The 25,549-nt window shown below is 40.9% G+C and overlaps 1 protein-coding gene across 1 annotated transcript in view; it reads left to right on the forward strand.

Annotated features, from left to right (window-relative positions):
- OFD1 (OFD1 centriole and centriolar satellite protein) overlaps positions 1 to 20,349 on the forward strand; it is a 55,896-nt gene extending 35,547 nt beyond the window's left edge. Inside the window, exons 11-23 of the mRNA XM_055338648.1 lie at positions 984 to 1,057; positions 2,158 to 2,249; positions 3,307 to 3,496; positions 4,455 to 4,585; positions 5,135 to 5,246; positions 6,704 to 7,309; positions 7,805 to 7,928; positions 11,426 to 11,526; positions 12,524 to 12,628; positions 15,583 to 15,740; positions 18,552 to 18,704; positions 19,838 to 19,905; positions 20,188 to 20,349. Of these exons, the coding sequence (XP_055194623.1) occupies positions 984 to 1,057; positions 2,158 to 2,249; positions 3,307 to 3,496; positions 4,455 to 4,585; positions 5,135 to 5,246; positions 6,704 to 7,309; positions 7,805 to 7,928; positions 11,426 to 11,526; positions 12,524 to 12,628; positions 15,583 to 15,740; positions 18,552 to 18,704; positions 19,838 to 19,905; positions 20,188 to 20,230 (1,957 nt within the window). The 3' untranslated portion in view covers positions 20,231 to 20,349. The remainder of the gene's footprint in view (positions 1 to 983; positions 1,058 to 2,157; positions 2,250 to 3,306; positions 3,497 to 4,454; positions 4,586 to 5,134; positions 5,247 to 6,703; positions 7,310 to 7,804; positions 7,929 to 11,425; positions 11,527 to 12,523; positions 12,629 to 15,582; positions 15,741 to 18,551; positions 18,705 to 19,837; positions 19,906 to 20,187) is intronic.
- The last annotated feature ends 5,200 nt before the right edge of the window (positions 20,350 to 25,549 follow it).

The following is a 25,549-nucleotide window of genomic DNA, read 5'->3' on the forward strand; positions in this document are numbered from 1 at the left end:
GTGAAGAGATGACTCTGCTCAGCTCCTCTGATTAAGGTCATTGGTCTCCTTTTTATTGCCTTGCTCATAATTTGTCATTGGAATTCCATTACATAGTACCGCAAAGGTTTCTGGAGGTTATTGTTTAAAAGAATTCTGTTAAAAAGGAAAAGCAGCACCTTTTCTTTGTATCAGTTTTGAAATGGATTTTATCTACATATTTTATATCTGCTCCTCTAACATACTAGCAAACACTGAAGTAACTCTAGTTGTTAAACTGTGACAAATGAGAAAAATATGTGCTTTAACTTTGCATAGCTGTGGATGCAGTGAACTGTTTGGTATCATTTGTCTGGCTTTGGGTGTCCTCATGGGCCGTTAGCAAGTGTTGAAGTTGGGGGGGATATCATAGGAGCACTTCTCTTTCATTTCCTTTCTCTGACCTCTGAACCAGAAAGTTGACTGCTAACAGCTGGTGGAGATGGTAGAAGCCCCTTGAGATGTGCCTTTGGGTACCACTAATTCAGGTCTGATGCTGTTGGCAGTTGGCGCTCTCAATACTGTGCTCAGTCTTGAAGGGCAAAAGTTCTTACCTAAGAAGAAGGGATGTGGGTGGGATAGGTGAATTGCAAGTGACTGACTTGGTTATCATCTGGGATTTAGTGTCTGTCATACACGCTGTCACTTTACCTTAATTTACTTCTTGGCATCTGTCGAGACCAAGAGGAATCCCTGCTCTCAGTAACCTCATGACAACAGAGCCCTTCACTTTGTGTGATTGAGTTTTGGGACCGAATTTCTAGGATCATAGCAGAGGTTTACGGACGGATCTTTGATGTTGAGAATTCAGATCCCTGGCTTTAGTCTTGAGAGAGCCTGGGGTTTACGTGTCACCATGGTTGATGCCCTTATGTGCCCCAGGTGTCATAGATAAGCTCACGTGTTGATGGTAGACCATCCAGGATTGCGACAGGGAGCTCATGTTTAGTTCTTCTGATTCGCAGGTATCAACTCGAACTAAAGGACGACTACATCGCCAGAACTAACAGGCTGATTGACGACGAAAGGAAGAATAAAGGTGACTCTGGGGGCAAGCTGTATTTCTCAGCGCCAATGCGTAGGCTGTTGGTTTCCTAGTTAGGCCTGTTCTATATTCTAAAAAAGACACAGCTTACACTATCTTGTTACTACAAAAATGATATGTTGTTTGTTATTTTAATTTTACAAAATAAAAAAATACTGTCTTAACTTCATTTTTGTGAACCTTAGTGCTTAACCTTTTGTATATTCCCAAAGGTCAGTAATTTATCAGTAGGATTTTATCCAACTTTATTTCGGTGTATTTTGATAAATGTGATTCTCAAGAAGGTGGCAGCAGCTTACTGCCATCCAGTAAATATAACTCTTAACCATGAGAAACTAAGGAAAATTTTAACTTCTCTGTCCCTGTGCTCTAGTTTCTTATTTCCTGTACTTCTAATGTATTTTTATTCTTCATGATTTTTTCACTTGACCTATAACCTGTTATACTCTTGTATACATTAGCCTGAGACTAGGAAAGTTGAATAATTTTTCAATCTTTGAGATATTTTACATTTTAATATATTTCTAGGAACAGACTTATGACAAGAAGTTAAACTTTCAGTGGCAATTTTAAATGGACTCTTGGGAGGACACCAGGGCTAGGTACTTGATACTGACCAGCAAGGTCACCTAGCATGGGGCTGCTCCTTCGCAGCTGTCTCGTGGAGGCTAATGCTTATTTGGGTACCTGTACCATCATATAGTCAGCAAAGTGTTTTTCTGATATATCTACATAGACTTGTGTTAGATGAAGCAAAAATGATAAAATGGTAACTATAAAATCACAACAGACAAATCTCTGTCTTCAAGGAAATTCAGACCTGTTGGCAGAAGGGCCCTGCGCTCCTGTAAGTGATGAGGGTGTGTAGCAGGAGGAAGTTTGCCACATATTTGACCGTTACAACTAACTTCCCATCACCTGTTGAGTAAAAGGGCTTATTTCTTGCCTGCCTGCTGATATTTTTTTTGACTCTGACATCTGCTCTTTAAATAATGGAATTATAGTCATTAGGCCTGACCTACTGGCCATAAATTATGAAATGATTTGTATTCACTAGGAAAACATGATGTTAATTGGTTGGCTCTTTCTTTCAGAAAAAGCTATACATTTGCAAGAGGAGCTCAGTGCTATTAATTCAAAAAAGGAAGAACTTAATCATTCTGTCAATCGTGTCAAAGAGCTCGAGGTAATTGTTAAGCCTATTGTTTTGGAACAGATATTAAACAATGTATGAAAGTTTAGTTTTAGTCGTGCGTCGTTTATCTTCAGTTACTTTCTTGATGTGTTTGGACTGTTGATTCCCTGAGAAGGTAAGGGCTGCTCTTTGTTCATTCACTAGTTCATTTCAATTCTCGTTTCCTAGGGAAGCATAGGAAGAGGATGTCTTTTGGGGCCTACAGTCCTTCCTGAATCCTGTCTCTCTCCCTTTCTGCTTGTGTGCCTTTGGGCAAGTTCTCTGACCTCAGATTCCTTACCTGTAGACTCAGGATGTTGCCTGCATTGCATGGTTGTGCAGGGAATTCAGTAAGCTGATTATGTGCATGGCACATGGCTTACACATGCTGCTTCTACCTCAGCCTCCTCTCCTTCCCATCAAAATTTCTGTCATGGTGTCAAGATCTTACAGCTTACAGCAAAATGACATGCATTTTTCGTATGCCACTGGTACTTTATTTCTGTTAATTCGTATGTTTGCTATCTGAAGGACAGAGCTGGAACATTAGGTAATTATAATAAATTTTATATACAGAACATGTTTTTGTAGCTGTAAGGACTCATTTGAGAACTTTGTAGGCTTCTATAACCAAACTTGAGCCCTATTGTAGTAAGAAAAGGAAAGCAACCTGCAGCACGTTAGCGATCTCTCACCTTTTTATTTAAAAATATATATGTTTTATATATATATATCTGCAACCTGTGGTTACTTCGTTGAACACTTAGTTGCGTCCAGAAAGGGGGTGATGATTAGAAGCACTGGCTTTGCAGGACAGGGTTGTACATGGTAGCAGGTGGAGGAACTTCACCCTGTCCCCACTCTAGGGCAAAAGATGACTTGTACTGCTGGAGTTCGAGTCTCGCTGGAGAGAACCAGACTTCTGTCAGGGGGCCTTAATTCAAGCATGATGCCCAGCTCAAGGCAGCTAGCTGGCTTTCACTTAAGCAGTGCCATCAAGTCACTGTCAAATACAAGTTTCTCTGTTTTTTTTTTTTTTTTTTTTTAAGTTTCTCTGTTTTGATTCCAGCTTGAGTTGGAGTCTGTCAGAGCCCAGTGTTTGGCAATAACAAACCAAAACCACCTGCTGAATGAAAAGGTGAAGGAGATGAGTGATTATTCGCTTCTGAAAGAAGGAAAACTGGAGCTTCAGGCACAAAATAGATTACTCAAACAACAGGTGGAAGACTCCAGAAATGAAAACCTGCGTCTCCTAAACCGTAGGTCATCGTTTTCAGACTCATGGCTTTGTAACTGATAGTAGCTTAGTTTTCTGCAACTGCTTTGTCCTCTAAGGGAGGCTTCAGTTGGGAAGATTTTATAAAATTAAGCTTCTTGGATTGAATGTACTTTGCTTTTGCCTGTTACTGCGTAATTAATTGTGCCAGTAAGAAGACAAATTTTGCAACTGTATAAGTCTGCCTCTCTGGATGGTACCTTGCTGCCCTTGTCCTCTGACCCCTCTGGGCGGGTCAGGTTTGGCCAGTGAGGACACGCTCAGGCGCTTGGAGAAAGGGAAGAGTGAGGTGGAGGTGATTGCGATCCTTCCTCCATCTCCCCCTTGCGAAGTAGCCCCGCACTGGCCCTGTGCCTCAGCAAAGTGACGTCCCAGTGCCCCGGACCTGCTCACTCTCTCTGCTTCTGGGAATGCCTCCCTTTCTGACCCTCCAGGCCCAAAGACTGATAACAGCCTGGCCCCAGTACTAGCCCAGGGAACTACATCATCCTTTGTGGCTACTCTGTGTAAGTCTCTCTTTATTAAAGGGTCTTCCAATGACCCGAATTGGGGACACCATCTGCTTTGCTCCTGGACTCTTGAGTGCCACGGACAGATGCACACAGGTTTGATTGGACCTAGGGGCAGTCATTGGCATGCTTTGAGAGTGTTCCTTCTGTGCCTTCTGTGCATACTAGAAGAGACTCGGGTGTTCACATTAATTTGAAGGTTTGAAAGAATTCTTTTATTGGGAGTAGAACTCTGAAGAGTAGTCAAGTTTGCAATTATGTGCATTAAATTCTATGTTCTGAAATTTGAGAGAATTGCTCTTAGTCCATTTAATAAAACTAATTTTAATTATGTGCATTCAAAGAAAGGGAAGAACAATTTAAAGCCTCTTTAGCTGCTTTTGTTAGAGAAAACTTCAGGTTGATAATGACCAGGCCTTTTTACCTTCACAGACATTGCTCAGCCATCTCCTGAGCTGGTGGTTTTTCAGAAAGAACTAAAGAAAGCAGAAAATGCTATTGCACTTGAGCATAAAGAGTTTGAAAACCACAAGCTGGCTTTGCAAAAACAACTGCAAAGTGAAGTGAGTATTGCTCTTGGCTCGTCCAAGTGTTAGGGCAGTGCACTTTGGGGGGGGGGGTGTAAATTTGGTGTATGTCACACCAGTATAAATGAGATCTATTTTAACATCATAAATTTCCCCCCTTATGCTAATCATTCCCCCCAATATTCTTTCTCATCTGAGAAAATTCTCAAATGATCATGTGACATATTCATAATAAAATTAAGAGGAAGGTAAACTCTTCTAACACACAGCTTTCCAAGTCTTGATGGTGCCCATTGTTAAAAGTATCTTTTGATTCTCAGGATTGTTAAGTCACAGGGTGACATTCTCTTTCTGATATCTGCCTCATGTCCTGGAGTAGCTGCTGTTTGAGATGAGCAAAGAAGGAGCTTTTAAACTTGTGTGTTTTGTTGTTGTTTTATAGGGACCCCCTCCAAAGTGGCAGGTGTATAGCTGCTCAGAATTGGTGAAACAAAAAGAGAAAAGCCCAATGAGAGAATTGTTCCTTTTGAAGTAAGCTGTGATTTATTTTACACTGATTTCTTTTCCTTCTCTAAATCTTTTCAGATTGAACATTCTGCACAGCTGAAGGCCCAGATACGTGATTATGATGAGTCCGTAAACAGGTTAACCATACAGGTTGCCGATTTAAGATTGCAACTGAAACAAACCCAGACAGGTCAGAGACATTTTAAACCTGTGTGTATGTAAGTGTGTAAAGCTTCTGATGTTTGTGAAGATGTAATGATCATGACTCCATGAATTTTTAGTAATTCTCATAGTAGGAGAAGAGCTATAGAAATATGTGTCACCTTAGGAAAATTTCTATTTCAGGACCACCAACCAGGTCAGCAGCTAAAGTGACTTGCTATCTTTTTCTTTTTAAAAAATTTTTTTAAAAATTCAGTTAACAAATATATAATGTGTTATTGGTTTCAGAGGTAGAGGTCAGTGATTCATCTGTCGCATATAACACCGAGTGTTCATGCCATCACGTGCCTTCCTTAATGCCCATCACCCAATTGCCCCATCCCCCCACCTCCCTCACCTCCAGCAACCTTCAGTTTATTTCCTGTGACTAAAAGTCTCTTATGATTTGTCTCCCTCCTGATTTCATCTTGTTTTATTTTTTCCTCTCTTCCCCTATGATCATCTGTGTTTTGTTTTTTTTTTAAGTGATTTGCTTTCACAGATGCCCCATGGCTTGGGAGAGCCTCATGTCCCAAATAAGAGAGGTTTGGTAGTAACACAGAAGTCCCCAAATTCATCGTGAAGCTAGGCCTTCCTGTTTTGTTACCCTGACACTAAGACCGGTTGACTTGACTCTTCAGTGGTTTTATGTGTTCCGCTGTTCTGCACCTCATACCATGAAAAATAGTTGAATAAGGTAGAACCTTTGGAACATGTGCACTGCACATCGCAAGCCTCTGCTCTCCAGCTGCATCAGGGAGGCATTGTAGGAGAGGCAGTGGGCACAGGTACTGGCTTTGCATCAGGAAATGCCAGCAGCTCTACACCTTGCTCACTGTGCGAGCTTGCCTCGGTCGAGCCTCAGTACCCGCTCTGTACAATGGGTACAGTGAGTATTCTTAGTCCACAGCGTTATTGTGATGGCGCATCCTCATTCCCTTATCTAGAACTCAGGCCAGATGCCGCCATGGCCTGTGAGTTTTGCCACAGCCCTGGAGATTCTGGGGCACCATCCTGCGGTGAAACACATTCACTATTTTGTAATCAAATGCATTAGTACTCGTGCTAGGTGGAATAAATAAAGATTGTAAATGGGTTTATATTGGTTCAGGTCAAGCTCTTCAACCAAATCATTGTTTGGGCTTTGCACCAAATAAATTAGGAATATATTTTCAGTTCTCAGAGCTTTTTAGATTTCACTATTATGCATAATGGATTGTGAAATAAAATTGTGTTATAAAAGAAGGCATATGAAGCCATAGCTGGTATATATAACTTCTTGATAAATGTTAATAATCACTATCATTACTGCCGCTTCAGAAACTAATGTGCAAGTTTGTCCTTAATACTTCCTTTCATTTTTGAGAAATAATGTTCTCCATCAACTTTAACTCTGTTCTCCACCTTTTCTCTTCATTTCTCACATGGTCCTTTTGTAACCCACAGCCCTAGAGAATGAAGTCTACCGCAACCCAAAGCAGTCTCTCATCGATCGTTCTGTCAGCAGACTACTAAGTGGCAAGACGGTGGTGCCTTGGAATGGTGATCTAAACGGGGATTTCTTGAAAAATCCCCTCAAACAGGAAAGGCTGATGGCAATTATACCAAGGATCACAAGTCTTCCAAATGCAAGCACGGAGAGTAGTTCCCCTGATTCTGACCTTGAGTTTGTAGTCAATACCAAGATGAGGGTGAAAGAGCTAGAACAAGAGGCCGAACGTTTGGAGAAAGCTTTCCAAAATTACCATCGAAGAGTTAGTCAACACCCTGCTAAAAGCCCTTTAACATCCAAGAGCCCGCCATCCCTGCACTTGGTAGGAACGCTCAAAAACATCACTTCAGGTGCCCCCCAAAGACCTCCTTCTGCAGAGGACAAGGTTGTCTCCGAGCAGTGTGCGGTGGGCACACCTGATGAGGACAAGAGCAGTGCCTCAGAAGCTCAGACAGGCAACATGGCGTCGCGGCCATGCCGGAGCATTTCCTCCAGACGCCTCTCCTCTACTCCCCTTCCCAAAGCGAAAAGGAGTCTCGATGATGAAATGTATCTGGAAGGTGAGCTGTTGCGAAGAAGGTTGTGGGATGCTCTGGATTTGGAGGTGTCTGGTCCTCGGGGGCCCCTTAACCGAGTAAGTGTGCAGCCCGGGACGGCAGGAAGGAGCAGGGGCTGAGCCTAGGAAGGCCTGAGTTTCAGCACTGTGTCCTCCCTCTGAACCTGCCTTTCCTGCTTTACAGTGGCATTGCCCCCACCTTGCAGGGTGCTGTGGAAGGTGGGGGGGTAGTGTCCCATTCTAGCCATTTCCTTGGCACGCAGACATGTCCAGAGTGATAGTGGCTTTCCTTTTACTGCTGGTTAGTGACATATGTTTTATTGTTACTATTGTAGTTTCTTTTAGGTATGGGAATGGTTAGTTTTGTAGATCATTTATGCATTATATTCAACTGTTGACAAGGATAATAGGATTCATTGTCAAAGTAATAGAACTGTTCAGAAACCATGTTGCTGTCTTCTCCTTGCCATTTTTAATAGTCAAGCCTTCTGCCCCTTAGGTCTAGCCCAATCCCATGCTGCTGGCCCCAGTCCTGGTCCCGACGGAATGCCCCGGCCTTCACCCGCGGAGTCCAGGCACAGCCTTTCCCTCCATCAGCTGCCCAGCTCTCCAGAGCAGGCCAGGTAATCACCTTCAGCTCAGCCTCTGCTGAACTGCACGGGGTCTCAGCCTGGATTTGGGTTTTCTGGTGATACTAAAGGCCATGTGGCAGTATAGAATTTGTAATCAGATTGTAAGATGTATGATCTTTGAAAATCCTCTAAATTACCTGGGGTGGCTGGGAGGAAACATACTTTTTAGCAAATAAGTAATTTTCTACTTGTTTGCTAAACTTGGTGTGTAGAATATACACTATAGTATTAGTAAACATCTTCATATTTCTGAGAATAGACTTGGTTTATGAAGATAAAACAATGGTAAAAAAATCTGCAAAAACAAACTCAGTTGAAACTTGAAACAATTTCACATATTGTTAAAAACTCATTTAAAAATGGTTTGGTACTTAAATATAAACAGATAAGGTTTCAGTCTTTTTTGTACTTGAATATAATTTTTTTTGTACTTGAATATAATTGATACACAACATTAGATTAGTTTCAGGTATACAACGTGGTGATTTGACTCTGTACATTATACTGTGCTCACCACAGTTGTAGCTCCCATCTGTCACCATACAATGCTATTATACTGCCATTGACCGTATTCCCTATGCTATACCTTTTATTCTTATGGTTTATTCGTTTCAAAAGTGGAAATCTGTACTCCCCCGCCCCTTCACCCATTTTGCTCATCCCCCCCTTCTCTCTGGCAACCATCACTTTGTTCTTTCTATCTATAGGTCTAATTCTGCTTTTTGTTTGTTCATTTGTTGCTTTTTTTCTTAAGATTCTATTTATTTTAGAGAGTGCACATGCATGAGTTGGGGGTGGGGGGCAGAGGGAGAGAGAGAAAATCTCAAACAGATTCTGCGGTGAGTGTGGAGCCCAACAGCAGGGCTCAGTCTCACAACTGTGAGATCATGACTTGAGCTGAAATAAAAGTCAGAGACACTTAACCGACTGAGCCATCCAGGCGCCTCTGTTTATTCATTTGTTTTTTAGATTCCACATGTAAGTGAAATTACATGGTATTTGTCTTTCTTGGTTTGATTTACTCCACTTAGCATGACACACTCTGGGTCCATCCATGTTGTTGCATATGGCAACAATCTCATCCTTTTTTATGGCTGAGTAGTATCCCTTTATGTGTGTATATATCACATTTTCTTTATTCGTCTATTAATAGACACTTGTGTTGCTTCTATATCTTGGCTATTTTAAATAATGCTGCTGTATACATAAGGGTGCATGTATCATTTCAAATTGATGTTTGCGTTTTCTTGGCATAAATACCCAGTAGTGAAATTACTGGATCATAGAGTAGTTCTATTTTTAATTTTTTGAGGAACCTCCATACTGTCCTCCACAGTGGCTGCACCAGTTTGCATTCCCATCAACACTGCACAAAGGTTCCTTCTCCACATCCTCACCAATACTTGTCAGAATGGCTATAACCAAAAGACAAGAAGTAACAAGTGTCAGGTGGTATCTCATTGTGGCTTTAATTTACATTGCTCTGATGAGTGATGTTGAGCTTCTTTTCATGTGTCTATTGGCCATCTGTAGGTCTTCTTTGGAAGAATGTCTATTCAGGTTCTCTGGCCATTTTAATCAGATTATTTGTATTATTAGTATTGAGTTGTAGAAGTTCTTTACATATTTTAGATACTAACCTTTTATGGGATATATCATTTAGAAATATCTTCTCCCATTCAGTAGGTTGCCTTTTCATTTTATGATGGTTTCTTTTTGCTGTGCAAAAGCTTATTTTCTTCTTTTTTTTCCTGTAGTCCTGATAGTTTAATTTTATTTTATTTCTCTTGCCTCAGGAGACATATCTAGGAAAATGTTGCTAGGGCCAATGTCAGAGACATTACCACCTGTGCTCTCCTTTAGGATTTCTATGGGTTCAGGTCTCACATTTAGGTTTTTAACCCCTTCTGAGTTTATTTTTGTGTATGGTTGAAAGTGGTCTAGTTTGCTTGTAGCTGTCCAGTTTTCCCAAGACCATTTGTTAAAGAGACTGTCTTTTCCCCATTTTATATTCTTGCCTCCTCTGTCATAGATCAATTGACCATATAATCATGGGTTTACTTCTGGGCTCTCTGTTCTATTCCATTGTCCTATGTGTCTATTTCTGTGCCAGTACCATACTGTGTTGATAGCTACAGCTTTGTAGTATATCTTGAAATCTGGAATTGTGATCCCTCCAGCTTTGTTCTTCCTCAAGATTGCTTTGGCTGCTCAGGGGTCTTCTGTGGTTCCATATACATTTGTTCTAGTTCTCTGAAAAATGCTGTTGGTATTTTGATCAGGATTGCATTGAATCTGTCAATTGCTTTGGGTAGCAGGAACATTTTAATAGTATTACTTCTTCCAATCCATGAACATGGAATATCTTTCCATCTGTGTCATCTTCAATTTTTTTCATCAGTGTTTTATAGTTTTCAGAGTACAGGTCTTTTAGCTCCTTAGTTAAATTTATTTCTAGGTATTGTTTTTGATGCATTTGTAAATGGAATTGTTTTCTTAATTTCTTTTTCTGCTGCTTCGCTATAAGTATGTAGAAATGCAGCCAATTTCTTGGTCTGAATTTTCTATCCTGCAACTTCACTAAATCCATCTGTTCTAATAGTTTTTTTGGTGGAGTCTTGAGGACTTTTTTGTATAGGATCATGTCATCCGCAGATAGTGACGGTTTACTTCCATTCCAATATGGATGCCTTGTTTTTCTTACCTGATTGCTGTGGCTAGGACTTCCAGTGAATGAAAGTGGCAAGAGTGGACATCCTTGGCTTATTGCTGATCTTCAAAGGTCCCAATTTGTTTATCATCGAAATAAATTCAAAATTGGTAGTGGATCCTAGGATATGATTGCTAAAGCAGGGAGGGGATTGGGTATGTTTAGGAGCTAACCAGTGGGTTTCCCACTCTAGGATTCAAGTCACATGTGGGACTCCTATTTATGCCTGATCCCCATGGCAGGAGACTCTGACCCCTTAGTTCCAGGCTCTAGCCTCGGCTTCCCCATGTTGATTCTGTTATACTGTAAAGAGTTGTAAACTGCCACATGTGCCTATTATGATCCTAAAGTATGTAATGGTTTTTTATATCACTCTTTGTTGTAATAGAGCCAAGAAGAAAGACTCGTGTGCTAAGTTAGGGCCCCTTAGTGCACATGGGGCTTATAGTATGACATCTTCAGCTGGCATGTGCTGAGGGTGTGCAGAATCTGTTGTTTTCAAAAATGTTTTCTGGTTCTGGAGAAAAGAAACTGCTCCTGGGAACAATGTGGTAATGATGGTAGTACTTATCTCACAGCATGTCGTGGTTATGAGGAATAACTAAGTGCATGGTTCAGAGGGGTACCCACTGCAGTGTAGCTCCTGTATTCTGTGAGCTCATGAAAAACTATTTTTCAAAAGCATTTTCTTGAGTCCCAAAAGGTTTTTATCACCCTGTGCTCTTGGGTTTTACATTCCCGCAACTTGACATTCTTGAATTTTATTCTTCCGATCCAGTCTTTATCAGAAACAATTGAAGCTTCAGGACAAAACTGAATTTTCAAATCCAGACAAGCCACCTTTTAAGGACAATGAGGAACTTGAATCATCTTTTGAATGTAAGTTCAAATATGAGTACTGGTTTTTATAAGTTCAAAATGTAGAAAGCTTAGTTTTGGTGAAAACGTTCATGGTCATAAGAAGCAAAGCAGTTACAGATTAGGACATTTTTATTTTGTGATAAAACCACAAATACAGATAGATTGCCTCATTTTTATATCACAAAGATTTCCAAGGGTGTGTTCTGAGTTCCATTTATTAAGCATTTCAGGATAGTTCACAATTTCAAAGTTGGAACTAAGTCTATAACTGAATCCTTAACTCAGTTTACCAAGTTTGAGATTGCCTCAGACTTAAAATAAGTGATTAAAAAAAAAATTTCCCCTTTTATGGAACATGAGCATACTATTATTTTTATTTGTATACTAATTCCATTGACTACCTAAGATTTACAAAACTCATTTTTAAATTAAAGAATAGAGATAAAATAATCCAGGCTTGAGAGCCTAGAAATGGGTGTCCTGGCTGTGGCACTGCCTCAGAGCCTACTGCTTTAGTATCAAATAGAGTTTTAGGGGGGATCATCTCTGCAGTCCTTTCCAGCTTGCAAGTCTTTATATTTGTATATAACCTGTCATTTCATTTCATGAGCTTTATTGCTGAGTGTGAGAGTATAATGGTTTCAACATTTAAATGATAAGGCTTAGTAAACTTTTCAAAATCCTTATGACTAACTTTAAGCTTGTGAAATCATTGATTTCAAATAGAATCCAAATGATTATCAGCAAACCAGGTGAATTATTTCACTCGATTGATTTCCCTATTGGGTAACTAATTAGATTTTGTAGTGAACCTAATTCTTGAAAGAAGTGTGAATACCATTGTCAGGCGGCTCCAATGCAGACTTCTTAAGAGTCGTATAGACAAAGAGCTGGCCCAGTTGGTTTGGCCAGAACTGAAGTGCTTCACCATGAGTTAGCCCTACACTGTACTGCACTCCCTTCTCTTGCCCTTATTCCCGAGGACTCAGGGGATACTTGTTTGCACCTCCTGTAGGTGCAGGGAGCACGCCAAAGCAGTTTGAAGTGAATGTCCTCCATCCTGCTGGCGACATGCCTCACATGGATGCTGCCGCAGCCGCTGTATCCTTTCACTATCCAAGTAAGTTTTCCTTTGTTTTAATTAACAAAATATATTAACAAATTAGTAATATTCAATCTTATTTCATTTTCTGTTTGCTTCCTCCATGCCTTAAAAAAGTAGGACAAGGAAAACCTTTCTGTATTTCAATTTTCAGAAAAGCTGATGACATTGGAGGAAAACTGGTCATCAGACTTGCCTTGCTTGGGCCTACCTTGTCTTTCCTCTTAACCTTCTCCAGATGACCCACTTCCCTCCCCAGTGTGGAAGAAAGGTGTAGCGGGGAGATTTGAGCTTTGCTCCAGGGCTCAGCCAACAGCCAGGTCCTTTTCTCCTTGGAACCTAAGTGTTTAAGCTTTAAAGTTGAAAGGAAATGCATCAAGTAAAGTCAGCTATTAGTCCTTTCCAAACATTGGGAGAACATCATCCCTAAAACCTATGGAAAAACTTCTTATAAACAGTTTCTTGGCTTAAGGCACAGTTGGGAATGTGAGTAGTCGCTGAAAGAAGCAAGAGACTTTGAGAAGATTGATTTTTGCAGATTCCAGAATAAATCATTCTGGAAAGCAAAGCACTCATTCATTGAGACTTGATCAAGAGCCTTTTCTTTACTGGGCACTTTGCTTGGGGCTGGGCATACAGCAGTGTACCAACCCAGGTCCCTGCTTCATGGAGCTTCTAGTAGGAGAGTCGGGCAGTAGGCGAGCCATCATGGAGAGATACTGATAGGGACAGTGACAACCAAGAGAGGATCTGATGGACAGCCATTTGGCAGACAAGAGTGAGTAGGGAAGAAAAATAACAGAATAAGGGAAACCAACTGAGCAGACAGGTGTTCTGTTTCTGACATGTAACATAGATTATAATAAATGGCCTTTTAAATTACTGTTAAATAGTATGATTACATTTTGATTATCGGGGGAAGTCTCTTACATCTGCTGTTTAACCTCTTCATCTGGGTGCAAAGGAAATGAGAAAGCTTCGGACTTGCTGTCTTTGTGCCAGTGGAAATACTTCTTTTCTTTGCTCTTATGTCCAGGGTGGTTTCAGTTTCAGTACGCCACTAGGCAGCTACAAAATACACTTCTCAGGGAAGAAGCAGCCTTTTTCTCTTCATCTGTGTAAAGTAGCTTCCAAACAACATTCCTACGCCGAGATTGCTGTTCTATGTGAGTGTGTGATACATCCAGGAGTAACCCTCCTTCCCCTGGCCAGGAAGAGGCTGTGTCACTGCCTATAGAAATGGTCAGCGGCCTCCTTTGGGATTTGAATTTCATGACCAGAATTAAGACTATGTTGTTCCTCTCTTATTAGTAAAACGAACTTTTTGCTAGTGACTTAGAACAGGGCACTGCAATGAGTTTTGAAGTCCCTTGGTGATCCTGTGAACTTGTTGTTCGTTAGCATTGCTGGGGAAAGTTGAGGTTATAGGCCAGGGCTGGGAAAGAAAAAGTCAGCACAGTCCTCTCTGGGACTGAGATTGGATTCAGCGTGAGAGGCCTGGAGACCTGTGGTGCAAGCTCAGAGAACAATTAAAACCTGGTCCTTGAGCAGAAGGGATAGAAGCAGGGAGACAGGTACATATGGGTTTTGAGAAGGCAGGTACAAAGTACTGTGTGAATATGGTGCTGGAGTGGCCAGTTGTCACTTTAGGAACAAGGAGGACCTTGCAGAGAAGGTGGCATTTAGGTGAGGGCTTGCACTGTAGGTAAGGTTTTGGGAGAAGAAGGGAGCACATCGGGTTAAGGAGATGGTGAAAACAAAGGCATGGCGCAAGGCCGATGCAGCTGTACTCAGGTAACTGAGCGCGCTGCTCTACAGGTGGAATGTTTCAAATGGGAAGCTATGATGATAGAAGAAGGCAGTCTGGAGACTGGAGAGAAAAAGACAAATTGTCAGCCTAAACCACTGTGGATTTGGACTCCCCCAGAGCAGAGAGTATGCAGAGCAGATCCAGGAAGTGACTGGTGCTCACAAAGGTGAAGGTGGGTTGCTTGAAGGCAGAGAAGCCAGTGTCATGGAGAGCATTGACTAGGTCATTTCAGCTGCCCAGGTAAATGGTGATAGGAACCCTCACTGCAGCAGGTGGAGGACAAAGAACCTGTAAGCCCTGGTGGCCCAGTGGACATAGTATGGAAAAAGCATGATTAAAGGGACAGGAATGATGAGTTCAGTATAAAGCCAAGGCTGTGAGGAGGGAGGGTGTCTCTGTGTCGATGGCAGGAGACCCGTTAGCAGGGTGTAAGGAAACGGAGAGGTAAGGACTAGAGAAGGAGGTGTGGGAAGTGTCGAGGATCAGCCTGGAGGAAGTGGGTGGCAGCAGCACGCTGGCTAGAGTGGGGGGCGGGGTGGTACTGCGTCCTGTCTGGGTCAGGAGAGACTGGGACCCCTGCACGGGAGCAAGGGAAGGGAGCAAGGGAAGAGTCGGAGCAAGGGAAGAGTAGGGAAAGTGCTGTGCAAGTGAAGAGGGAATAAGGGTTAAGTCTGAGTCCTAAAGCTAAGGGGGAGGGGCAGACCCAGAGAGTGAGAAGCTGAGACTGGGGTGTGTGGGGGAGTTGTCTGGGAGGCCTGAGTGGCTCAGCAGTTGAGTGTTTGTCTTCAGCTCAGGGTCTGATCCCTGGGTTTCGGGATCGAGTCCCACATCGGGCTCCCTGCATGGAGCCTGCTTCCCCCTCTGCCTATGTCTCTGCCTCTCTCTCTCTTTATGTCTCTCATGAATAAATAAATAAAAAAAGTCTTTAAAAAAAGAGTTAATGTCATCGTATTATGAGTGACTTGTCCTCATCTCACCAAAGCAAAAGGCAGGGTGCAGTGCTAGGAGTGGGTTTGGGGGCTCCAAGATGGAGCAACTCAGGAGTCCTCTAAGAACCAAGCAATCTTCCTGAGTCTTGGCAAAGGCCCCTGGAAAGTAGTCATGCATTCATTTGAAAAATCCGATGCTGGAAAAACTACGTGTTCTCTCTCTTTCCCATTAGGCAAAGATCAGAAACAAATGGGAGAACCGAAGGAAGAAGAAAAAATATGGGAAGAGCACATGAGAGAACGCAAGGAGAGAGAAGAAAGAAGGCAGAATGAGTGGCAAGAGGCTTTGGAAAGGGAACGAAGAGAACTAGAAAAACTGGATCAAGAGCGGGTAATGCTAAATAACATGCAAATTCTCCGCTGCTTTTCCCATGGTTTACCTTCAGTAAGTACCTTCCTCTCAGGGACATGAGTCCTTAGTGTGGCCCGAAGTCCTAGGAGTGGAAGGTAACTTTGTTGATGGTTTGGTTTTGGTTTTCTTACCATTCAACATTGACTATATTCCCTATGCGGTACTTCAGATCTCTGTAACTTCCTTATTTTATGACTGGAAGTGTATACCTCTTAATCCCCTTTGTCTCTTTCACCCATCCCCCTACCCATCTTCTCCCTGGCAACCACCAGTTTGTTCTCTGTATTTGAGTCTGGGTGTTTTGGGGTTGTTGTTTCTTTGTTCATTTGTTTTCTAGATTCCACATGTAAGTGAAATCATATGGTATTTGTCTTTTTCTGACTTATTTCACTTAGCATAATATCCTCTAGGTCCATCCATGTTGTCACAATTGGCAAGATCTCATCCTTTTTATGGCTGAGTAATATTATACTATTCTTTATCCATTCATCTGTCGATGGATACTGGAGTTGGTTCCATATCTTGGCTATTGTAAATAATGCTGCAGTAAACCTAGGGATGCACATATCTTTTCAATTTAGTGGGGTTTTTTTCCCTTTGAGTAAATACTCAGTAGTGAAATTACTGGATCAGATGGTAATTCTATTTTTAATTTTTTGAGGAACCTCCATCTTGATTTCCACAGTAGCTGCACCCTAGTAGTTTGCATTCCCACCAACAGTGCACAATGGTTCCTTTTTTTCCACATCCTCGCCAACACTTGTTTACTGTCTTTCTGATTTTAGCCATTCTGACAAGTGTCAGGTGATACCTCATTGTAGTTTTGATTTGCATTTCCCTGATGATTGATGAGCATCTCTTCCTTTGGTAGTTGGCTATCTATATGTCTTCTTTGGAGAAATGTCTGTTCAGGTCCTCTGCCCATTTTTAATTGGATTGTTGGTTTTTTTTTCGTGTTGTGTAAGTTTTTTATATTTTTGGATATTGACCCTCATTGGATATATCATTTGCAAATATTTTCTTCCATTTAATACATTGGTTTTTTTTTTAAGATTTTATTTATTTATTCATGAGAGAGAGAGAGAGAGAGATGCAGAGGCAGAGACACACAGGCAGAGGGAGAAGTAGGCTCCATCAGGGAGCCCAACTCGGGACTCGATTCTCGGACTCCAGGATCATGCCCTGGGCTGAAGGCAGGCACCAAACCGCTGAGCCACCCAGGCATCCCTCAATACATTGCTTTTTCTTTTGCTGATGGTTTCCTTCACTGTGCTGAAGCTTTTTATCTTGATGTAGTCCCAGTAGTTCTGGGTTTTTGTTTGTTTTGTTTTGTTTTGTTTTGTTTTGTTTTGTTTTGTTTTTGCTTTTGTTTCCCTTTCCTCAGGAGACATATCTAGAAAAATGTTGCTACGGCCAATGTCAGAGAAGTTACTGCCTGTGCTCTCTTCTAAGATTTCTGTGTTTCAGGTTGCACATTTAGGTCTTTAATCCATTTTGAATTTATTTTTAAGAAAGTGGTCAGTTTCATCATTTTGCATGTTACTGTGTCCAGTTGTCCCAGCACCATTTATTGAAGAAACTTTCTTTTCCCTGCTGTATATTCTTGCCTCCTTTGTTGTAGGTCAGTTGACCATATAAGCATGGGTTTATTTCTGGACTCCATTCTGTTCCATTGGTCTATGTGTCTATTTTTTGTGCCCGTGCCATACTGTTTTGATAACTACAGCTTTGTAGTATATCTTGAAGTGGCTTTGATACCTCTGGCTTTGTTCTTCTTTATTAAGTTTGCTTTGGCTATGTGGGGGTCTTTTGCGGTCTTTTGCGGTTCCATACAAATTTTAGTAGTATTAAGTATTTAGTAGTATTAAATTTAGTATTATTAAAAGCCTAATGTAAGCATCCCCGTCTTCTCCTTTGCTTATTAAGAGCACTGAGAAAGGTTGTGTAAATAACATAGACCTTAGAAGTTCAGCAACAAAGGGGAGCTTTTGCAAGCTCATTTGCAGCATTTTCATCTGGTCCTGGAAATAAGCCATAAAGGAGGTGGGCTTGGCTTTGCTATAGGTATTCTCTTTTTAAATGGGGTTTAAAGACTTCTAAGAAAAAAACAAACAAACAAACAAACAAATAAATAAATAAATAAATAAAAATAAAGACTTCTAAGGTCAGCTAGCCTGACTAGAATAACCCAGGGAAGTGACTGCTGGTCAACAGTGGCCTCCAGGGGCTCCCCTGCCCTCCTCCTTCCTCTGGTTCTCTTCTGGCCTTCCGTGTTCTGATTCTGGTGCCAGGTGTGTGTATTACTCTGGCCTCTTCACACACCCAAGTCTTACTGAAATTCATCTTCCATATGGATGTTCCTTGGACTCCAGGTTAATTTGGTGTAAAGCACAGGACACTTTAGGCAAATTGATCCCTTCCTTCTTTGAGATGACCTGTTTCGGGTGCCTGGGTGGCTCAGTGGTTGAACATCTGCCTTTGGCTCAGGTCATGATCCCAGAGTCCCAGGATCAAGTCCTGCATCCAGCTCCCTGCATGGAGCCTGCTTCTCCTTCTGCCTATGTCTCTGTCTCTCTCTCTGTGTGTGTGTCTCTCATGAATAAATAAATAAAATCTTAAAAAAAAAAAGAGAGAGAGGACCTGTTTGCCCCCCTTTGGTAGCAGTGACTTCAATAGTTCTTTGGTATGCAGGTTGTACTTAAAGGATCAGGACTCTATTACCATGCCTTTTTAAACACTTAAAAGTTTTAATGTATTTGTATATTTCCTTTGTTGGTGTCTATTCCACAGAGGATGATTGAAGAATCATTGAAGATTGAAATGGAAAAAGAGTTAGAATTGAGTGTTGAAGAAATGAAGGAGAAAGCTGTTGGTGATGAAAATCCTTTAGAGAAATACATGAAAATTATTCAGCAGAATCAGGACCAGGAGACGGCAGATAAGGTGCTGACACTGTGGACCAGCCTTTTGTGGAGGGGGGTGCCAAGGGATGTTTTGGTTTGTTTGAAAACTATAGAACCCAAATCTGCCTTCGCCATTGGAGACAAAAAGGTAGAAAGCATAGAAAATCCACAGTCCAGGGCAGCCCCAGTGGCTCAGCAGTTTAGTGCCGCCTGCAGCCCAGGGTGTGATCATGGAGACCCTGGATCGATTCCCAGGTCAGGCTCCCTGCATGAAGCCCGCTTCTCCCTCTGCCTGTGTCTCTGCCTCTCTCTCTCCCCTCTCTGTGTATTCTCATAAATAAATAAATATTTTTAAAAAATTAAAAAAAAAATCCACAGTCCAAATAGAGCCTTGGGTCTTTTTGATACATTACAGTTGTGACAACAAAATTTCATCACTTTTTTGCTTAAGTAAAGATTGAGGAGGTTTTGATTTGTCAAATTTTATAAAAATTGGAATGTCTCATTATTCTAAAAACAAGAAAGAAGGGGTGCCTGGGTGGCTCAGTTGGTTAGGCATCTGCCTTCAGTTCAGGTCATGATCCCGGAGTCCTGGGATTGAGCCCATCATCAGTCTCCTTGCTTGGTGGGGACCTACCTCTCCCTCTCCCTCTGCCTACCACTCTGCTTGTACTCTTTCTCTCTGTCAAATAAATAAAATCGTAAAATATATATATATAATGAAAAGTCTGTCAACGAATAATGAATGCATTAGTATTGTCTGAGACCTCAATATTTTACTTAAGTCACAACTGTGGATGTTGAGAATGTATACCAGATAGTTTATTTTGATGTGCTTGCTGAATTTTTTTTTAAGATTTTATTTATTCATGAGAGACAGAGAGAAAGAGAGAGAGGTAGAGACAGGCAGAGGGAGAAGCAGGCTCCATGCAGGGAGCCCGACGCAGGACTTGATCCCGGGTCTCCGGGATCACACCCCGGGCTGAAGTTGGCACTAAACCACTGAGCCACCCGGGCTGCCCAGCTTGCTGAATTTCATGTTTAAAAGTGACCTCTTTTTTAGGCTCTTGAATTGGGTATATATATCTCAAATTAGTTCGTACAGAAATCAGAGTGTTAAATAAAATAGATATATATGTAATTTCAAAGTTTTTTTTTCCCTTTTTGTATCAGAGTTCAAAGAAAATTGTCAGAGAAGGCTCAGAAGTGGACACACTGCCATCTAGTGACAAAGACGAAAGGTATGGTTTCCTCAACGTGATGTTCTATGCAAACCTTTATGTTGCTGGTGTGTCAGCCAAGTTCATTCAGATATTGAAGTCAGCCTGTAAGAAATTAGTGAAACAATCAAAATTAGTTACTTAAAAATATATTGCATTTCTTAACTTGTGAAATTGCTTCTGAGACCAATTGTAAGCAAGGGCAGAAACCCCACAGAGAAAGAATGAGAACATTATGAAGATGCCTGAATAAACTTGACAAGAATTTAATAAATCACAATTTTTTTTCTTTCCCTAATTTAGTTTCACGGGATTTTTTCCTGAAGAACCAGATGACTTTTGGTAACCGTGTTTGCTGTCCAGCATCTTACCCTATCATTTTTTTTTCCCTATCATGTAACTAAAGGGCTATGAATTCTCTGTAACAAGACGAAGTTCTCAATAAACATCATGTGTGTAATCCCATGCAATTTTGTTTCTCCTAATTTTGTTTGGTACCATAGTATATAAACCAAAAATCATCTAGTCAAGTAACAGCTCTTTAGAATTTCTCCTTTTTAGGCTCTGCATGACATTAGAATGAGGTGCTCCCCCCCCCCCATTTTTGTTATAGGTTATACTTGCTCAAAAACTTATTGATCAAGTTCCAGGCTTACATTTTGAAAGTTTCAGCTGTGTTCCTTTCCTCTGCAGTTGGCTACCGGCCCCCCACCGCCGGTCACATAGGAGACCATCTTCCCCAACACTCTCCATCTGATCTATCCCTGAAAATAAAGACACAGGTTTTTCCATTGCAGGTGTTAGAAATAATACAGTATCCCCTCTGGTCTTCACTTTTCACATCTTTTTTCTTGAGAGTGAACACGACCCCTTCTTAGATGATGGTGTTAAAAAGAAGAGATAACATTTACTGAGCACTTTATGTGTACCAGATACGATTTTAAATCTTCATGTTTTAATTCATTTAATTCCTATCGATACGAAGCACATGTACCATGACTCTCCACATTTTATAGACGAGGAAATGCGAGGCACAGAGAGGTGAGTGACTTGATCAGGGTCTCATAGCCATCAAGTTGCAGAGTCAGGATGGGAGACCAATGCTGCCTCTAAGCTGAGCTGTTCTGGAGCTGCTCCTGTGGAGGACATCCCACAACTTTCAGTGAGTTGCCCATTGGATGTCCATTTCCAGAATGACCTTTAGAAACTACATATTGAAAAAAATAAGATAACTGCACTCTCACACAGCACCCGCAGAACTGTCTTCATCTTTGCACACCTGTACCTCACAAGGCAGCATCTTGTGTGTGGGAGCCTCTTGGAAAAGCTTTTATGACACTGCCAGTATAGTCACCAAAAAATGCCACACAGAACAGCCCTGAGGGTGACCACCAACCCAGATTGCCTGGACTGGAGGGGTTCCTTGGGAATGAGACAGGTGCTAACCGATGGTCCCCCAGCTCCTACCATGGGATGGGGTTGTCTGGTTCGTCTTTTCAGTGAGGTCCCAGAGATCATTGCCCTGTACAAATACAGATAGGGTTGTATTGGTTTTGCCAGTGATGCTTAGTAAAGGTCACTGAGTTCTCACAAAGTGGGAAGGTGATTTTTTGGTGTCTATTATTGCTTAGGCTTCTAAGGAATTTTTCATAGCAGTATACCTTTGGAAGTAATTGAAGAAATAAGTTGTCTAAGCCTCATCATTATCACACTTAGCATATCAGACATTGAGTCCTGTTGCCACTAGGAACTTGGCATCATCTGTTCCAGCACCACCTCATAATGTCTTTTTTTTTTCTTCCAGCTTTCAGATAAAATTGACCTGTAACACTGCATGAACTTAAGGTATAGAACGTGTTGATGAGGGGCACCTGCGTGGCTCAGCAGTTGAGCATCTGCCTTTGGCTCAGGTCGTGATCCCGGGATAGAGTCCTGCATCGGGCTCCCTACAGGGAGCCTGCTCCTCCCTCCGCCTGTGTCTCTGCCCCTCTCTGTGTCTCTCATGAATAAATAAATAAAATCTTAAAAAAAAAAAAAAGAACGTGTTGATGTGGTGCACTTACATGTTGCAAAATGATGACTACCATAGCAGACACCTGCATCATGTCACATAATCACCACTTACAGTTAAAACATAGCAACTTTTAAGTATATGATACAGGGATCCCTGGGTGGCGCAGAGGTTTGGCGCCTGCCTTTGGCCCAGGGCGCGATCCTGGAGACCCGGGATCGAATCCCATGTTGGGCTCCTGGTGCATGGAGCCTGCTTCTTACTCTGCCTGTGCCTCTGCCTCTCTCTCTGTGTGACTGTCATATATAAATAAAAAAAAATTAAAAAGTATATGATACAATATTATTAACTGTAATCACTGCTGTACGTCAGATTTTCTGAATTTACTCATCTTGTAACTGGAAGTGTGTGCTCTTTGACCAACATCTCTTCCCCACTCCCCAGCTCCTTGTAACCACCAGTTTAGTCTGTTTCTATGAGTTCACCTTTTTAAAATTCCCTATGTGAGAACATACAGTATTTGTATTTCTGTGCCTTATATCACTTAGCAGAATGCCCTCAAAGTCCATTTGTGTTGTTGCAAGGAGCAGGATATCCTTTCTCATGGCTGAATAACATTTCATTGTGTATATATACACACATATGTATATACATATAATATATATATATATACACACCACATCATCATTGCTCATCCATCCCCTGATGGTCACTTAAGTTTCCATATCTTGACTATTGTTCACACTAGTGCAGTGAACATGGCAGTCCACATATCTCTTAAAGAACCTGTTCTCATTTCCTTTGGATAAGTACCCAGAAGTGAGTTTGATGGATCATAGGGTACTTCTAGTTTCTACTTTTGAGAAACCTCTATACCATTAACCACAGTGGCTGCACCAATTTATATCCCCACCAACAGTGCATAAGGGTTCCCTTTTCTCCACATCCTCACCAACACTTGTTATCTCTTGTTTTTCTGTTTTTTTTTTTCTTAATTTTATTTATTTATTCATGGCAGAGAAAGAGAGGCAGAGACACAGAGGGAGAAGCAGGATCCATGCAGGGAGCCCGATGTGGGACTTGATCCCGCGACTCCGGGATCATGCCCTGAGCCGAAGGCAGACGATCAACTGCTTGAGCCACCCAGGCATCCCTATCTCTTGTCTTTTTGATGGTTACCATCCTAACTGGTGTGACATGATGTCTCACTGTGGTTTTGATTTGCATTCCACTGATGATGAGTAATGAGCACTTTCTCGTGTACAAGCTATGTTGTCTGGAAAAATGTCTGTTCGGGGTGCCTGGCGCATGACTTTGATCTCAGGGTTGTAAATTCAAGCCCCAGACTGGATGTAGAGATTATTTAAATAAAAATCTTTTAAAAGTGTTCAATTCTTTTTTAATCTGTTCAATTAAAAAAAATGTTAATTTTTTTTTTTTAGAGATTTTATTTATTCATGAAAGACCTAGAGAGGCAGAGACACAGGTAGAGGGAGAAGCAGGCTCCATGTGGGGAGCCCGATGGGGATATCAGGCCCTGAGCTGAAGGCAGACGCTCAACCACTGAGCCACCGAGGCATCCCTGCCCATTTTTAAATTTGATTCTTTTTTTGCTATTCTGTCATAGGAATTCTTTATGTATTTTGAATATTAACCCATTATCCAATACATGGTTTGCAAATACTTTCTTCCACTTGGACAGGTTGTTTTTCACTTTGTTGATAGTGCCGTTTGCTGTGCAGAAGGTTTTTAATTTGATGTAGTGTCACTTGTTTATCTTTGCTTTTGTTTTTGTGTCAAATCCAAAAAATCATTGCCAAGACTGATGTCAAAGAGCTTACCTCATATATTTTCTTCCAGGGATTTTACAGTTTGAGGTCTTACATTCAAGTCTGATCCATTTCGAGTTGCTTTTTGTGTATGGTGTAAGATAGGCATCCAGTTTCATTGTTTTGCATGTGCCTATCCAATTTTCCCAATACCATTTATTATAGTTTCTTCCCCTTTCCTTCTATATATCCTTGTATAGTCTGTTCATTTGTTGTAAATTAATTGATCATATATGCATGAGTTTATTTCTGGGCTCTCCATTGTGTTCCATTGATCTAGATGTCTGTTTTTAATACCACTACCATACTATTTTGATTATAGGTTTGTATTATAGTTTGAAATATGAATGTGTGATGCTTCCAGCTGTTCTTAAGTTTGCGTTAGCTATTTGAGGTTTTATATTGTGATTTCATACAAATTTTATGATTGTTCTATTTCTGTGAAAGAATGCCTTGGGAATTTTGATAAGGATTGCATTGAATATATTTATCACTGTGGGGAGTATAACATTTTAACAATATCCTTCCTGTCCATGAACATGGAATATCTTTCTATTTATTTGTATCTTCAGTTTCTCTAATGTCTTATGGTTTTCAGATCTTTCATTTCTTTGGTTAAATTTAGTCCTAAATATATATTTTTAAAGATTTTATTTATTCATGAGAGACACACGCACAGAGAGAGAGAGAGAGAGAGAGAGGCAGAGATACTGGCAGAGGGAGAAGCAGGCTCCATGCAGGGAGCCCGATGTGGGACTTGATCCCAGGTCTCTAGGATCAGGCCCTGGGCTGAAGGCAGCACTAAATCGCTGAGCCACTGGGGCTGCCCAAGTCCTAAATATTTTTTGATGCTATTGTACAAAGTCTTGTTTTCTTAATTTCTTTTCTGATGCTTCATTGTTAGTATATAGAAATGTAACTGATTTCTGTGTATTAATTTTCCATCTTGCAGCTTTACCAAATTCATGGTTTTAGCATTTCTTTTAGTAGAATCTTTAGGATTTTCTATATATAACATCATGTCATCTGCAGATAGAGACCATTTTACTACTACTTTTTGATTTGGATGGCTTTTTTCTTCCTTACTTAATTGCTCTGGCTTGGTATTCAAGGACTGTGTTGAATAAAAGTGGCAAGAGTGGGCATCTTTGTCTTGTTCCTGGTCTTAAGTGAAAAACTTAAGTTTTCCACAGCTGAGTATACCAGCTGTGGGCTTGTTGTATATGACCTTTATGGTGTTGAAGCATGTTTCTTGTATATTCAATTTTTTGAGAGTTATTATCATGAAGGGATGTTGAATTTGTGAAATGCTTTTTCTGCATCTAAGGGAATGCTTATATGATTTTTATCCTTTATTTTGTTGTAGTTCATGTGTTGTTGTTCCTGTTTCGGTACATTGATTGATGTGCAGATGTTGAATCATCCTTGAACTGTTAGAATAAATTCCACTCAATCATGGTGTTGTGTAATCCTTCTAATGTACTCTTGAATTCAATTTGCTGATATTTGGTTGAGGATTTTTTTCATCTATGTTTGTCAGGGATGTTGACCTGTAATTTTATTTTTTTATAAAGTTCTTATCTAATTTCGATATCAGGCCAATGCTGGCCTTGTAAAATGAGTTCGGAAGTGTTCGGTTTTTTGGGTTTTTTGTTTTTTGTTTTTGGTGTTTTTTTGTTTTTGTTTTTGTTTTTAAGAATTAGAGAAGAATTGGAATTAACTCTTTAGAAAATGTTTATTAGAATTCACCAGTGAAGCCATCTGGTCCTGGACTTTTCTTGTGGGAAGAGTTTTTTTTTTTTTTTCCTTTTTTTTTATTGGTGTT

The sequence above is a fragment of the Nyctereutes procyonoides genome, unplaced genomic scaffold (assembly GCF_905146905.1).
Source record: "Nyctereutes procyonoides isolate TBG_1078 unplaced genomic scaffold, NYPRO_anot_genome, whole genome shotgun sequence".
Classification (NCBI taxonomy): Eukaryota; Metazoa; Chordata; class Mammalia; order Carnivora; family Canidae; genus Nyctereutes; species Nyctereutes procyonoides.